The sequence below is a fragment of the Nelusetta ayraudi genome, unplaced genomic scaffold (assembly GCF_046127955.1).
Source record: "Nelusetta ayraudi isolate G7.1 ecotype Tasmania unplaced genomic scaffold, CSIRO-AGI_Nayr_v1 ptg000003l, whole genome shotgun sequence".
NCBI classification, from domain to species: domain Eukaryota; kingdom Metazoa; phylum Chordata; class Actinopteri; order Tetraodontiformes; family Monacanthidae; genus Nelusetta; species Nelusetta ayraudi.
In genome coordinates, this window is record NW_027466053.1 from 3,088,004 (window position 1) to 3,102,500 (window position 14,497).

The 14,497-nt window shown below is 46.5% G+C and overlaps 1 protein-coding gene and 1 long non-coding RNA gene across 2 annotated transcripts in view; both read left to right on the forward strand.

Moving 5' to 3' along the window:
* The window catches only part of LOC142890611 (uncharacterized), a 151,990-nt gene that overhangs the window by 80,518 nt on the left and 56,975 nt on the right, over window positions 1-14,497 (forward strand). The gene's annotated exons all lie outside the window — the stretch shown is intronic.
* On the forward strand, window positions 1,757-13,123 carry LOC142890248 (soluble guanylate cyclase 88E-like). Its single transcript, XM_076029154.1, has 17 exons — window positions 1,757-1,846; window positions 2,003-2,175; window positions 2,365-2,497; window positions 4,148-4,322; window positions 4,682-4,773; window positions 6,461-6,718; window positions 6,840-6,984; window positions 7,464-7,589; window positions 7,687-7,807; window positions 8,518-8,647; window positions 8,949-9,095; window positions 9,896-10,042; window positions 10,220-10,376; window positions 10,630-10,739; window positions 11,140-11,229; window positions 11,356-11,474; window positions 12,042-13,123. The coding sequence occupies exons 2-17, from the start codon at window positions 2,048-2,050 to the stop codon at window positions 12,424-12,426; spliced, it is 2,463 nt and encodes an 820-aa protein (XP_075885269.1). The 5' UTR covers window positions 1,757-1,846; window positions 2,003-2,047; the 3' UTR covers window positions 12,427-13,123.

The following is a 14,497-nucleotide window of genomic DNA, read 5'->3' on the forward strand; positions in this document are numbered from 1 at the left end:
AAAGTGCCAAACCTCTCCTCTTTGTTGGTGGAGATAAAGGGGGAAAGGTAGTCGTGTCGCTCACCTTTAATGAAAGCGCCAGTGGTGGTGGCGTGCAGGTTTGTTATCTCCATCTGTTCTCAGCGGGGGACACTGAAGGGTCAGCGGCACGCGCTCTCATGCTTTTCAGGCCATTAGGGGCCAGACGATGGGACGGGTGAGGAATGTGAGCGAGGCGCTGGAGGGAGGGAAGGAGGAAAGGGGGGCTCATTACGGCTGATAGCAAGATGTCAGCACACCTTTGGTTCCTCCTCGTGGAGAGCAGACAGAGAAAAAGTGGTAGCTGGAGAGGCATTTGTTCCAGCTGAGAGTGTTTTTTCCTAATTAGACCCGGACGATGAGCCTCCCAGCTGCACCAAGGCAGCGCTGGAACACCGAAGAAGACAAAGTCTTAAAGTCTGATTCTTCTCCTCCTCTGGTGCAGGTGAAATATGTTTTTAAATAAAGCCGGCACGGTGTGAAACAACAGAGCGTCTGTCTGATCTCCTCCGTCTGGACTCATAAAAAGGCTGCAGGAGTCACACTGTAACACTGTCCCAATTCGTGGGGTGTTGTAACAGTGCCCCCTGGTGGTGGTCGAGCTGTGAATCCTCAAACTCTCCGGCTAAGGTTGAATTTGACAGCTCATCCTTGGATCCTCTCCATAATATTACCTCTCAGATGTGCGGGCGGCTCTGACGGACTTTTTGAAACCAAACAACAGAAGCGGTGATGTCATAGAGACTGATGTTGTCAGCCGTCAGCGATCAGACAGAGACAGGCTGAGAGCCGCTAGACTTCAGGCAGATCCTACACAACACAAACACTTTTCATTTCTACTACCCCCCCCCCCCACGCCCCTCGGCACTCCCCACCCTCCTTCACCCAAAATGCCAATCTCAACACAATGTCCATCACTTCAATGAGCACCTGAGTGTGATCATGCAAATTCTGAATGAATTAGTCGAAACTCGGTCACAGTGATGAGACGTTGCCAACGAGTGCAGGGCTCGTTTTGCATAATGAGCCTTGACAATGAGCGCTTGCTGTGCTCATGTGGGGTTGGGAGGGGGGGCAAATGGATACCAGACTTGCTTGTGTCTTTCTTTCATCTTCTTCTTCTTCTTCTTCTTGTTTTTTTCATAACAGAGAAACTAAATGTCCCGTTGAAAATAACAGCCACCCACTGACTGCATATCAAATGAACAAACACTTTACAAATGAACACTCACAGTTTCCTCATTGCGAGCAGCTGGGAGCTAGAAAAAAACACGGCTGCTAACTCTGCGCTAACTCTCGTTTCTTCTTTGCGAGCTGCCACAAACAAATGCCTTGACCACTGCTATTTTAGCCCCCCGGCTTGACCTGACAGGCAAGTGTTGGGTGGGAGGGAGGTTAAGGTGTCAGCTGCAGGTGGCGTCTCTCAGCAGATGGCGGAGGTGGGCGGCGTAGTCTGAGCCAAACAGGTCACAGCACTGAGGGGCTGCAGGTGCGGAGACGTCTGGTTTTCACCCTCTGTCATCTTTGACCTTCGCTTTACTTTCCTTTTTATTGATGTAATTGTTTTGGTCGTGGATGGCTGTCGGGACAGAGCACTGATCACAGCTGATCCCCCCCCAATGCTGGTGTGGTTTGTTTTGGTTTTTTTTTTCCTCTCACTAATTTCAAATTGAACGCTGAGATTTCTTGCAAACTTTGATTATATAAACGAAGCAGCGACAATCTCTTTATTGCCCTCTTTCACTCAGGATGTTTTGTCTCTCCCTCTCAGATGTAGCTGGAGTCTGAGGAGGTCACCTGAGGTTACATGAAGTTGTGTGAGAAACAGGTAAGAGCGCTGTTTTTTTTGCTTTGCTTCTTTGCTAAACTGCACTAAATTGAGACGAGCGGAGACATTTGTGATTTACCGCCATTGACCCACTCGGCAATTGTGGTGTTTTACCAGCCGTGTCTGTGGTCCTGCTGTTTGTTGTCTCTCCCCCAGCTGAGCAGTTAATTTCCTGGTCTCTGGAGATCCCCGGCCCTTAAGATGTATGGCCTGTACCTGGAAGCGGTCAACGATTACATCAACGAGTCCTACGGAGAGGACGTGTGGAGGCTGATCGAGAACCGAGCCGAGATCCCCCACCTCAAGTTTGTTCGGCATCAGATGTACAAGTAAGGCTGCTTTTTTTTTGTTCTGACAGCAAAAATTATTGATTAAGTGTTGATGAAGACTTACAATGAGACTTTAGAACTCAATAAAAAAATAAAAAAAAACGAAAAAGAAACTAGAAAGACATCCTTCACGTTGTGTAGATTTGCCAAACTGCTTTTTGCATTTCGCATAATCGCATTTCTCGTCAGTGACAACCTGATTCTGCGGTTGGCGAAGGCAGCGGGAGAAGTTCTGGGAAAGACTCATGACGAGCTGATGTACGCCTTCGGTGTTTACATGGTGAAGAGGATTGGAAACTATGGATATGAGCGTATCCTGAAGGTGATCTGCCGTACTTCACTAACATACAGCTGGGGTCGACAATACAATGGTTCCAGCCACTGGCCCGGTGGGGTGGTAAAAAAATAATGCCTTTTACTTAAAAAAAAAAAAAAAGCAATAGATTGGTTTTTACTTCAGTGAAATCGTCTCGATAACTACCGCAAACACGTTACGTAATCCCGATCAAAGACAGCCAGCGCTCTGCTCTCTGTGGGACGTAAACACATCTCGTTCACTCCCGCGGAACGCCTCCTTGCCCGGCTTCGTGTAAACGCCGAAACCGATCAATTTTGAAAACGCTGACGTCGCAGCTCTAAACAACACCCGCTGCCTTGCAATCTGAGCGGCAAGACGACCACTCACAATAACAGCGGCGGGCAGCGACCTTTTGCTACTACTACTGTCCAGCCTGCAGTCTTCCCATTAACCTCCACTACAACAGACCACAAACAATCGTGAACAATAACACACGGCGCTCGTGGATCGATCGAGGATTGTGTGCAAAGTGAAAATAAACACGACATTCATTTGCAAACCTATTTACTTTTTATTGATTTTCTTTTGGGTCAGCGGATTGGGATACTGAGGCAGGTAACCTAAATGACAAAAAGAAAAGTCAGCGAACTTCTACTGGCAACCTTAACGTGGAGCTTTTAAGGCTTTGTGTTCTGAAATAACTCGAAACAGCAGTTCAACTCTGTCATTTATCCACACCGTCTTTTAATGAGCGCTCTTTCTAATCTCAGTGGTTCTCATGTTAGCGAGCTACTGCTTCTTTAAACATGCTTCGGGTGTTCTGCTTCTTCCTCCGCCTTTAAGGAGTAAACTTGCGGCGCTACAACCTGGCCGGGCATAGGTACTAAATCGTCTTCAGCCTCCAGCGTCTCTGTGTAAACAGGAATTTATTTGAAGACGGCTTTCTGTAGAAGGGTTGTTTTTTTTTTTGTTTTTTTTACGAGAGTGTTTTCGAAAACGTGCGGTTCCAAAGAATCCGTCCCTGTGTAAACGGTCCCGTAGAGAAAAATTTACGTGTATGGACATGTGATAAACACATGCGCATTGCTGTGTAACTACGGAGAAAATAACGTCGTGATGAACGATGGTCTCGCTTGAAAACACAGACCCGCAAGCACACGTGTCCCATTTGTGACACTGTACTGCACATCGGCGTTTGAATTATTATTTCTATTTATAATGTTATTAATATCTCGGAATCATTATGATACAATTATTTTAATAGTTAATTAATGCTAAACACCTCCTGTTAAAGCTTGTGTGCATGTAAACTGTGTGGCAAATTTCCCTTATTGTCTACCCCCGTACAGTATTGGTTACTTTGAGTATATTTAAATTGAAATATGTAATTTAGAGCAATACGCAAAAAGGAACCTGGGACCTTGTATATCTGCAGTTGCTCTTTCTCAGAATTAGCAAAACTTTTTTTTTTTTTTCTTTCTTTTTTCGTGAGTCAGTTTGTGGCTGTAGGCCATTTTGTATTAGACTGTACTTTATCCACAAGCCAACAGAGGGCAGTGTTTAGGCAGCGGTAGGGTTGTTTGGAGCTCAACGCTGGTGCGTGTGTGTGTGTGTTTGTGTGTGTGTGTGTGTGTGTGTGTGTGTGTGTGTGTGTGTGTGTGTGTCTCGGTGCAGGTGCTGGGGCGGAACGTGCGCGACTTCATCAACGAGCTGGACAATCTGCACGAGTACTTCCGCTTCTCCTTCCCCAAGGTGCAGCCGCCCAGCTTCTGCGTGGAGGAGGAATGTGAGACCAGCCTCACGCTGCACTACCGCAGCACCCGCAAAGGCTTCACGCAGTTCGTCAAAGGTAACAGGAAGTGGCGGCTGAACAACACCAAGTTGCTAAGAGTGAAAACATAAAAACCAAGACGCTGTTCTGAAGCATCTGGTTGGCTGGAGTGGAGCAGTGGCGATTTTTGCTATGGGCAGTGTTGGAAAGCTTGGACACCCCATGCCCACCTAAAATACCAGCATCTCATTTGCTTCTAATTAATGTGACAGGATAATAATAATAATAATAATAATAATAATAATAATAATTTCCAGTCAGTATTTTCTCATTTCACTGTGGAAGGAAGTCGTCATCATGCCCTGCAGGCGGCGTCAAACCCTTCAAGGCAACTTCAGTGCATCTTTTGACCTCTGCATGTGACCTTTTCTCTGCAGGGCAACTCTCACAAGTAGGACGGCAGTTCTACAACACCGACATCGAGGTAGAGATTCTGTCCAAGGAGGAGACTGAGAAGATGACGTATGTGGTGGGTACTATGCCGCAGGCCCCGGCTCGGTGGGCCTGTCGGGAATCCGACCTTGACTGAGCCTGACGTTGCTTCTATTAGCGAGGACAAGCCGCCGGGTGCTGCATCGTGTTTACACTCAGCCGGCGGAGTGTTTATTGGACGGAGATAAGTGTTTATTGGGAAGGGACTCTGGGTAAACTCATAATTTACAGGCACAACATATCTAGGACGTGCGCGCAATGCTTGTGTACGTGCCGCTGTTGAGCTTTACGGTCTGCTCGTCACGATCCCCATCTGACCTCCGTTTTTATTCAAAGGTCGCGGCGTGCATGACTGGCCTGCAAGGAGTCACAAGTTTTACCGATCTTTTCTTGGATTTATGATGGTTAAAGGCAACACAGTTGTGCAGTAATCAGAATTGCACAAGTATATCTCGTTCTTCAAGGTTCAAAGTTCAAGGAGTCTTTATTATCCCCAAGGGGCAAATCGTTTTACAGCCAGCAGTAACGTAAAACAATCGGCCCCAATCGCAAAGCAACAAGAACATACAGCACAGAAGACAACAATAACTAGAACAAACAGATTAATCAATCAATCACTTGTTTAAAAGACCTACGGCAGCAGGGGAATATTTTACATCTATTTGGCGTCTTGGCAGGATGTACCTGCGGCATGATGGGAGCAACACAACATCAACCAGGGGGTGGCTCCGGTCAGAGGGGATTGAGTGCGCCGTACATAGGGTTCTGAGCTTGTGCACGTCAGTAAGGTCGTTACTATACCCGGCAATCTGTTTTTACTTTTGAGGGAAAGCAAACCGCACCGGCAAATAAAAGAAAATGTCAGAACAGATTCAATAAAACACTTCCATAAAAGTGCTGTCAACATTAAACCCCTGCAATTTCCCAAAAGAAATACATGCGTTGATGTGCCTTCTTGCAAACAGCATCTTCACCGTGTCGTATTGTATTTGTGCTGTGTATGTTTGGACGGGGATTGCACAATTTCGTTGTACATGTTTACGTGTTGCAATGACAATAAAGCAGTCTGCCTATCTAACATGGAACTCAAAAGAAAGAAAAAAACCAAAGCTTGTCATCAATGTTAGTGGCAAGATATTTGTAATTAGGGACCATCTCAACGGCTTGATCGTCAATGACGAGGCAAGGGGAGACTGATAGACGTTTGTGAAAGTCTATCGACAATTCTTTAGTCTTTGACACATTGATGCACATAAACCATTGGGAACATCAGTCTGTGAATTCCTTCACAACAGGGCCATGGTCAGAGTTGTCACTGTTCGGCAAGGACACGATTACCGAGTCATCTGCAAATTTCAAAATGCGACGCCCCACATGTTGGCTACGACACTCGTTGGTATACAAAACAAACAAGAAGAAATTCAATTTGACGGCATAGTTTATTACCATTTTTTTTTGTATTTTATGTAACTAGGACTCAGAACTATTAAAAAAAAATGATATATATAAAAAAAAAAACTTTAATATTAAATAAAGGACTATGGATGCATTTTTGCAGACTGAAGAATACCAAACCCAATTCAAAATAGCAATGTCACTGCAACAGACATGCAAATGCAAACTGTCTTTAGTCTGAAAAAGATCCAAGATCCCCTCCAAAGTAGTTTCCCCCACTGACTGGGAAACTCAAACCGCTTCTCTAAACACTCTCCCAACTCTTGCAGGTTTACAAGATGAACTTTGACAATGCCGCCTTCAAGCACCGCATGCCACAGCAGAAGACGGCGCCCAGCTACGAGAAGCTGCCCATGAAGCGCGGCATCTTTTTCGACATGTTTCCCTTCAGCGTCATCTTCCGCCGCGACATGACCATGTACCGCATCGGCGACGGCCTCAAGGAGGTCTTCTCCGACCTGCAGGGCAAGAAGGTCAACGAGGAGTTCACCCTGGTCCGGCCTATGCTGGAGTTCAGCTGGGACAATGTGAGTCGGCTTAAAAAAAAAAAGCACTCTCCTCTTTTTTTTTTCTTGCAAAATTTTATAAAAGGGGAAATATTGCATCTGAACAACAAATATTACTCTCCCTGGGACTGAACTGCAACAGATCTACACCCACTTGAATAACGTGTTTGAGCTGATGTCCAAAGCGGTGGTGGAGAGCAAGCAGAAGGTCAACATCCCCAAGCTGAGCAAAGAGGAGCCGGAGGAAAAGGAGGAGAGCGAGAAGGCAAAGAGGGAAGAAGAAAGAGGTGTGCTGCCCTTTCAGTCCAATATTTATTTAATCTCAAATGCATAATGCATTGAAAAAGGAGAAGAAGAAGTCGTGGGTGCCTTTAAAATGGATGGGTTTGAGAAAAAAAATGCCAGTCAATTTAATACGAGGCAGGAATATGAAACTCGAGATGTCCGACTGCAAAAAAGCTGGTGTGGCTGTCAAGTCAACTGTGTGTTCTTATTATTTTGTGTTGTTGAGTTTAAAACAGTCACAGCCATGCACGCTAGCAGGAAGACGAAGGCTGAATTTCTCGCAATAGCTTCGCTCTTGAATCACTGAAGGTTGCCATTCTTCCCCCGGTCGGTTGTGTGACTGGAATCCTCTGCGAACCTCGTTAACTCCACTCTCATCTCCGCCGCCCATCCATCCGCCGCCCATCCATCCACCCCCCCCCCCCCCCTCCGGCCCCCTCCCCAACTCACCCTTTCTCCTCCCCCCCTTCTCTCCTGCCAGAGCCCAAGGCGGTGGAGGAGATGAAGGGCACCGACCAGGAATACAGCAGTACTCTGGGCCAGTACAACAGCTCGGCCAACTCCGGTGGGGAAGACATCGAGCTGCTGGCCTTCCAGACAGTCACTGGTGAGAGACCCTGATGATACGTCAACCGTTCCACCTGTCGTCTGTAGCCAGCCAGCCAGCCCGTTTGAACGATTACCAAATGAACGGTTCTCTCCAGGGAAATGCAGCGAGACCATCTTCGAGGATATGCGGGAACCACCCAAGAAGCCACTGCACTTGAAGGGCCAGATGAAGTATGTCCCCCAGTGGGACTCGCTCATCTTCTTGGGGACTCCCATGTAAGTCTAGCAGAGCTTCATCTTCATCTCATCTGTTTCTATTTTTTTTTTTTTGTCTGTTTTTTTGTTGTTTTTTTTTTCATTTTTAGTCTATTTTATTAATAATTATTATCTATTCTTACCATGTGTAGCTTTTATCTGTTGTTTACTGTATTTGTTTGTAAATTGTCTCTGAGCGTCAGAGAGGTGCTTATAAATAAAATGTATTATTATTATCATTATTTTTATTATTTTTATTGTTATCATCATCTCTGTACCAGTGTGAATGATTCACTTCTCATCAGCTGGCACCAGATCAGGTTTTGTCCGTAGCAAGGAGTTAAGTAGGGCAGAGTTTTGTTCCCAAGTGTAGGGTGAGGTCACCACCACACCAACTGTCTTGGATCCTTTGGCTAAATTTGCAAATTTTGGAGGCCTTGGCTTGAATTTAATAAAATTTAATTGAAAAAAGACTTAATAACATAATGATGTTGATTGAAAATGAATGTAATAGAGTACTACAAAACTCAATGACAACTGCATTGCAGTGCTCTTATCAAAGTCTAAAAGTCTTAAACTGCGTGAGTTTAAAATGCGGCGTAGCTTAAAGTGTCTTACAGTCAAATTGTCTAAAAGTACACAACTTTCCTGTTGATGGGTGAACCAACAGTGCGTCTAGATAATTTTGAACAAAATAAATGTACCTCCTCGCTCTTCCTTCCTCTGCACAGCATCGAGACGGTGGAGGACATGATAAAGATGGGCGTGTATGTCAACGATCTGAACCTTCATGACTCCAGCCGAGAGCTGATCCTGGCCGGGACACAGCAGTCAGCCGAGCTGCAGCTGGCCCTTGATCAGGTGAAGCCTCCAACCTCCAGGTAGTGAGCACCAGGTCGGCCTGGGTCAAGCCGGCTGGGACTTGTTTTCTTACCAAAACATATGCAGCGATTAAAACGATTTGCCGCAGTGCATAAAAATGAAAATGGCTGCAGGTTCTGAGCAGGTGAGCAAGGGGGTGAAAAGCTCTGCTCCCCTGACTGGTTCCACCTTTTATACGCGCTTCAGTTGAGCAGGAGAGACATAGATTAAAGAGATTATAGGAGGAAGGCGAGACTGTAACTGTAGACTCTTTTGTCCCTGTTTTTTTGTGATCCTTCAGGAGCAACAAAAATACGCTCAGCTGCAGGAAATCATCAAAAAGTTGGATGAGGAGAAGAAGAGAGGTGACTCTTTGCTCTACGCCATGATCCCCAAAGCCGTGGCGGACCGCCTGAGGAAGGGGATCACTGCGTTGGAGACGTGCCAGGTACACGAGGCAGCGACATGAATACCAAACGACCAAAATATCAGAGAGATGCCAAGGAAGCAGGTGCTCTTTTCTGTTTTAACTAATGCTGATCCCAGCAAAGCAGCCGCAACGCGCCTGCAGCGGCTCGGCAGGACCTCAACGTGGGAGTCAGAAGTAAAACATGAGGACATTGCGTATTTATGTGTAACAACTGCAAAGAAGAAAAAGACGAGTGAGAGAAGAAAAAAAACACATTTGACTTTCTTACAGATGTATTTTCAGATAACCTAAACGCAACAAATAACAAGAGTAGCAGAATAGATTTCAGGATTCAGTGAATTTGAAAGACATCATGGTAGGGCCAGGGTCTTCTTGCTAATGTAGCGCATCAACTTTGCTTTGCGATGATTTATAAGGAGAAGAAAAGCCACTAAAACTCTTCAGGTAGTTCAGACATTCAGACCAACGCACATGCAAATACAAAGAAAGACAGCAGGATTTTTAAAAGCCAGAAATTACTTTGGGTTGCTGCAGGGAACAAGTGAAGGAAAAGACACGTAGCCTCTGCAGAGTCATCACAAGAGCGCGGAAATCTAAATGGACATGGGATAAATATAATTAGAGGAAGGCACTCAAATAAAACAGGAAGAGGGCAACTTGTAACAGAATCAAGCAAACCTGTAAACATAAAGGATGCAAAAAAAAATTCCAGGACATTGTGACAATCTGACCGTTAGCGAGAGGAGCAGGTCCCCATTGTGGCTGCGTGCCAAGCTCAAGGCTAAAATCTGTCCATGTCACCCTTTTTCAAACTTCAGGTCTTCCCAGACGTCACCATCCTGTTCAGCGACGTGGTCAAGTTCAATGAGATCTGCATCCACATCACGCCCATGCAGGTGGTGGACATGCTCAACGAGATCTACATCGTCTTCGACACGCTGAGCGAAAAGCACAATGTTTACAAGGTTAGTGTGAGGGGGAAGGAAGCGTTTCTGTCTCGAGGACACGTTCAGGGTTTGCTGTTGGTGTACTGGCCATCTGGCGACCTGGGATCAACTCCCAGAAGGACCAGTGTGGTCGGCCAACCAGATGTGGAGAAAGACTTTGGTCATAGTCCCTTTTGTCTCTCTGTGTCGATCCAGGTGGAGACAATTCGCGACGCCTACATGGTGGTGGCAGGTGTCCCCAACAAGACCACCTTCCATGCCCACCACATCTGCGACATGGCCCTGGACATGCTGAGCTCCATCGACCACCTCAAGGACCCCTCCACTGGGGACAACATCCAGATTAGAGTCGGTGAGCCGTCATTCGTGATTCGACTCGCTAAATGTAGTGACAAACTTGCTAGGTTGGCAACACGGTATTTGAGGGTAACTACACCAAATATCTTATATAAGAACAAATGCATTTATATTTTCAACTGCAGCTTTTGGCTCTGCTTGTTTCCATATGCAAATGTCAAAAAATAAATGAATACAAACTGGCCACCTGAGATCATGTGATCACACAGTTAAGCCAGTGGGGTTTTATTTTTTGTTTACTTTTTCAGGTATTCACTCTGGGATGGTGGTGGCCGGAGTGGTCGGTTTGAAGATGCCTCGCTACTGTTTGTTTGGCGACACCGTCAACACGGCGTCCAGGATGGAGAGCAACGGAGTGGTGACTAACACTCGCACACGTTTCATGGGCCATCGCCCTGGCAACGTCAGCCAAACGAGCCGCTGCGAGAGACACAAATTAACCTCTGTAGATTCATTAAAGCCTAATGGCAGCGTCCTGTAAGATGCATTTTACTTAACAACGTTTAATGACTTCAATTAACTTCGTTACTTACAGCGACGCGACCTAATAACGTGTTTCTTTGTGGGGAATGACGAAAAGAAAATGAAAGTGAGTGGGCTTCATGTTTGGCCCTGCTATGATCGCAAAGGACACTAAAAAAAAGTGAATGAAATGTTATCAAGTGTGTGTTTTCATTCTCTGAGGTCATTTCAACGACGCCCTCCTCCGAACGCTTTAGCTCTAGCATTCGTTTTGTCTTTGCCCTCTGTCTGATCAGGGCATGCAGATACACATCAGTCAGACCACCAAAGACCACCTTGAGCACGACCCCTACGTCATTGAGGAGAGGGGCAAAATCTTTGTGAAGGTGAGTGGTCCAATCCCAATTCTGGATGCCTTCAATCCGGAAAGCAGACCAAGAGCTCCTGCAGAAAATATCAGCCGGATGTCAAGTGTTGTCAGAGGACTGTATTGCCCCTTCCAATCTTTCCAGGGTAAAGGCTACATGAAGACCTACTGGCTGAAGGGGAAGAAAGACCTCTCGTTTAAAACCCCTACTGAGTTGCGCTACAGCGGCGAGCAGAAAGACTTGGAGGACATAAGTTCTAACGGGTGAGTCGGCAGATTCTTGATTGGACACCACTTTGCTTGTCGTCCTCTCCCTCTCTCCCCCCCTGCAGCGCCAGACAGACAGACAGACGGACAAACACACAGACACACTTGCTAAAGCTGTCTGCAGTGCTGTTGTATGTTTGGCGGCGTCACGCCGACTCGCAAGAGAAGCATTTTGACTGAAAGTGAGCAGCGAAACCACTAAACTTAGCAGGGCATCAAGTGAGATGCAGCTGAGCGTCACAATAAAACGGGCCTTCTTTACTCAGATATGTTTAAAGCGCTTCTTTTTTTCGCTCGATGAAGAAAAGGCTGAAATTATATCTGAACTTGGCATTGAAAAAGGAGCTTAATTGAAAGCTTGTACAAAAGAAAAGAAAAGAAAAGAAAGAAAACATGACAGGTAGCAAATTTAAAGACTAATTGGCCGGCAGCAGGAGAGAAGCTCCCAGCAAGGGCAGTCGCTGAGTGCTCGGGATTTGGTAAAAGAGGATGACGCGCAATTACAGTTGTGATCCCCCTCCCCCTCTCTCTCCAATAATCATTCTTATCTTTAAAATGCACCAGTTCCACCAGCACCAACGCCAAGCACATAGCCTCCAACATCCACATCCCCCAGGGGGAGGAACACGCTGAGGGGAAGCCCAGCCCCAGCGACCTCCCACCGGACGCCACCGCACTGCCACCACCGGAGGCCGCCAATGAGCCTGCGGCCACTGCGGCCGAGCTGCAAGAGAGGGAGCGCGCCAGAAAGACAACTAAGAACTACAATAAGGGCTCCTGCAGGCTGGAGGTGCCACCGGGGGGCACCGCCATGGAGTCCTCATCCTTCGGTGATGGGTTGGAGAACGCCGGCCCGGCGCTCAGCAGCAAGAGGAACAGCTTCAGGCAGCAGTACGTCAAGCTGCCCTCCAACCTCCCCATGCGCAGCGCCGCCTGCTGCCTGCTGTGAACTGAGCACGTTCCCGGGACAACTCAAGAGTGTCAGGCTGAAAATATCTTTTTGGTCCAGTTTGTTTCGCTTTCAAGAATGAGAGCGAAACAAAAAGTTGGTGTTACTTACCGTCTGAATAATTACCCCTTTGTGGGTTTCAAGATGGATGAAAATAGAAATATGTCAATCAAAGGCCAATGACCCCAATTGTGTTCATGCATTAAAAAAAAAAATAATAATAATAATTAATAACACTTTTAGATCCAAGTCATCTCTACCCCCTGCCCCTGTGTATTTAGAGTTCACAGGTTGCTCCATGTTCCTTCTTTGTGTTATTAGAAAGAGGAAGTGCTCAAAAACAACTCCATTGCAGAGAAAAGCACTGGCAGTCTTGCACTGGCAGACGAGCGCTTCGGTGGGTCGCTTCCCCTCAGTCTGACCGGCCTCCGCGGGTTTGAGCCATCTGTGCTGATGATGCTTTTGTTTCAACAAGAGGCGGCGCCGTGTGTTATCGGGGGATTAGCCGTAGACACTTGTCTTCTCCATCTCTACCTGATTCCACTGTATGATAGTATTTATTTATATAAAACTGAATGTACATCCACAATAACTTATTTTCTGTTGTGTCTGTGTGGTTTTTTTTTTGTAATTGCGTGTGTATGTACGTCATATTTCACTATTATCCCTGTAACATCGTGGTTCCTCCCGATGACGCAAATGCAAACACAAAAAGAGCCCTTCAGTGCGTGATCAGTGTCCCATGATAGTTGGTACCCACTGGGTGGTGATTCGCTGGCCCCCAAGTTAATGAATGAATGGAGGAATAAATCAGCTGGAGCTCCTGTGGGGCTGCCCGATACTTTTTAAAAAAAGAAAACAGTACGACAGTAAAACAGAGGGCCGATGGCTCGTGTTTTCTCGTCACGGCGCTCGAATTGAATGACACCTCCGACCGGCCCCCATCAATCTGGTCATCGCAGCCAATCAAAGTGCGACGCGGATCTCAGAGACGGTCAGGGCCTCTGAAGCTCGACAAATCCTCCAATCCAATTCTGCCTGCAAATCTCCAGGCGCTGCTTCCTGACCTCTACGGTTATGAGGTCAGTCATTCCCGTCTTAGTCACCTGGTGAAAACACGCTGCCATTACGCCACTGTGTGTGTGCTTGTGTGTGTCGGCCCGGGAAGCTGCATGTGATCTTTTAATGAGGGATAAGTGACATAATTGAAGTTTCTCTCATCATCTCACCAACCAAAAACGGGTGAGTGTGTGAGCTGTGTACAGTAGGTGAGGCGGGTTAAGAGCTCATTTCACGAAACCGCCACACACACCAACACACACCTACAAACGCACACACACTCACGCAGAGCCGAGAGCCTCCTCGCTGATGTTTCCTCGTGAGATGTCATTACACGATAAAGAGGAAGTCATCAGGAAACCGCTTAAGCACTACTTCCTGTCTGTTTCCACGGCGACAAACCTCCTTCTGCAGCTGCACACACAAACACACACACACACACACTCACACTCTTGATGTCCAAGACTTAATTTATTGCAGAACTTTCAGAGTGTGAGAGGCAAAATAACAAAGGAAGCAGGTGTGTTCGGTGTGACCTTTAACCCAGACATCTGACAACCATCAAGTTTTGCGAGAGTTTGCCAGACAATCGGTCCACTCTCTCTCTCTCACTCACTCACTCAGTTAGTTGGGTCTCCGCCACAACTGGCCACCACCCAGACCGACCCACAGACAAACAAACAGTCCTGCAGTTCTGAAGGAGCCATTGATTACAAGTCAGGGTTGGTTTATGGAATCGAACACCGCTGCCCTGCTGTACTATCACCCTCAGCATCAACAAGAATTGGAAAACGCCAGAGCCGCTTTATGGCCACTCAAATAATAACGCCTCATCCGCCTCTGATATCGACGAAACCGTTGAGACAAAAACATACAGGAATTTAAATGTAAACAGTTTAAGACAAATACTATTAAGCCACGACACACCAAATTAAACTGCGCAAAAACGTAAACAACAGCGTTATCAGCTGGCGACCTAGTTGGCCCTGCGCGATGAAACAGTAAAGATGTT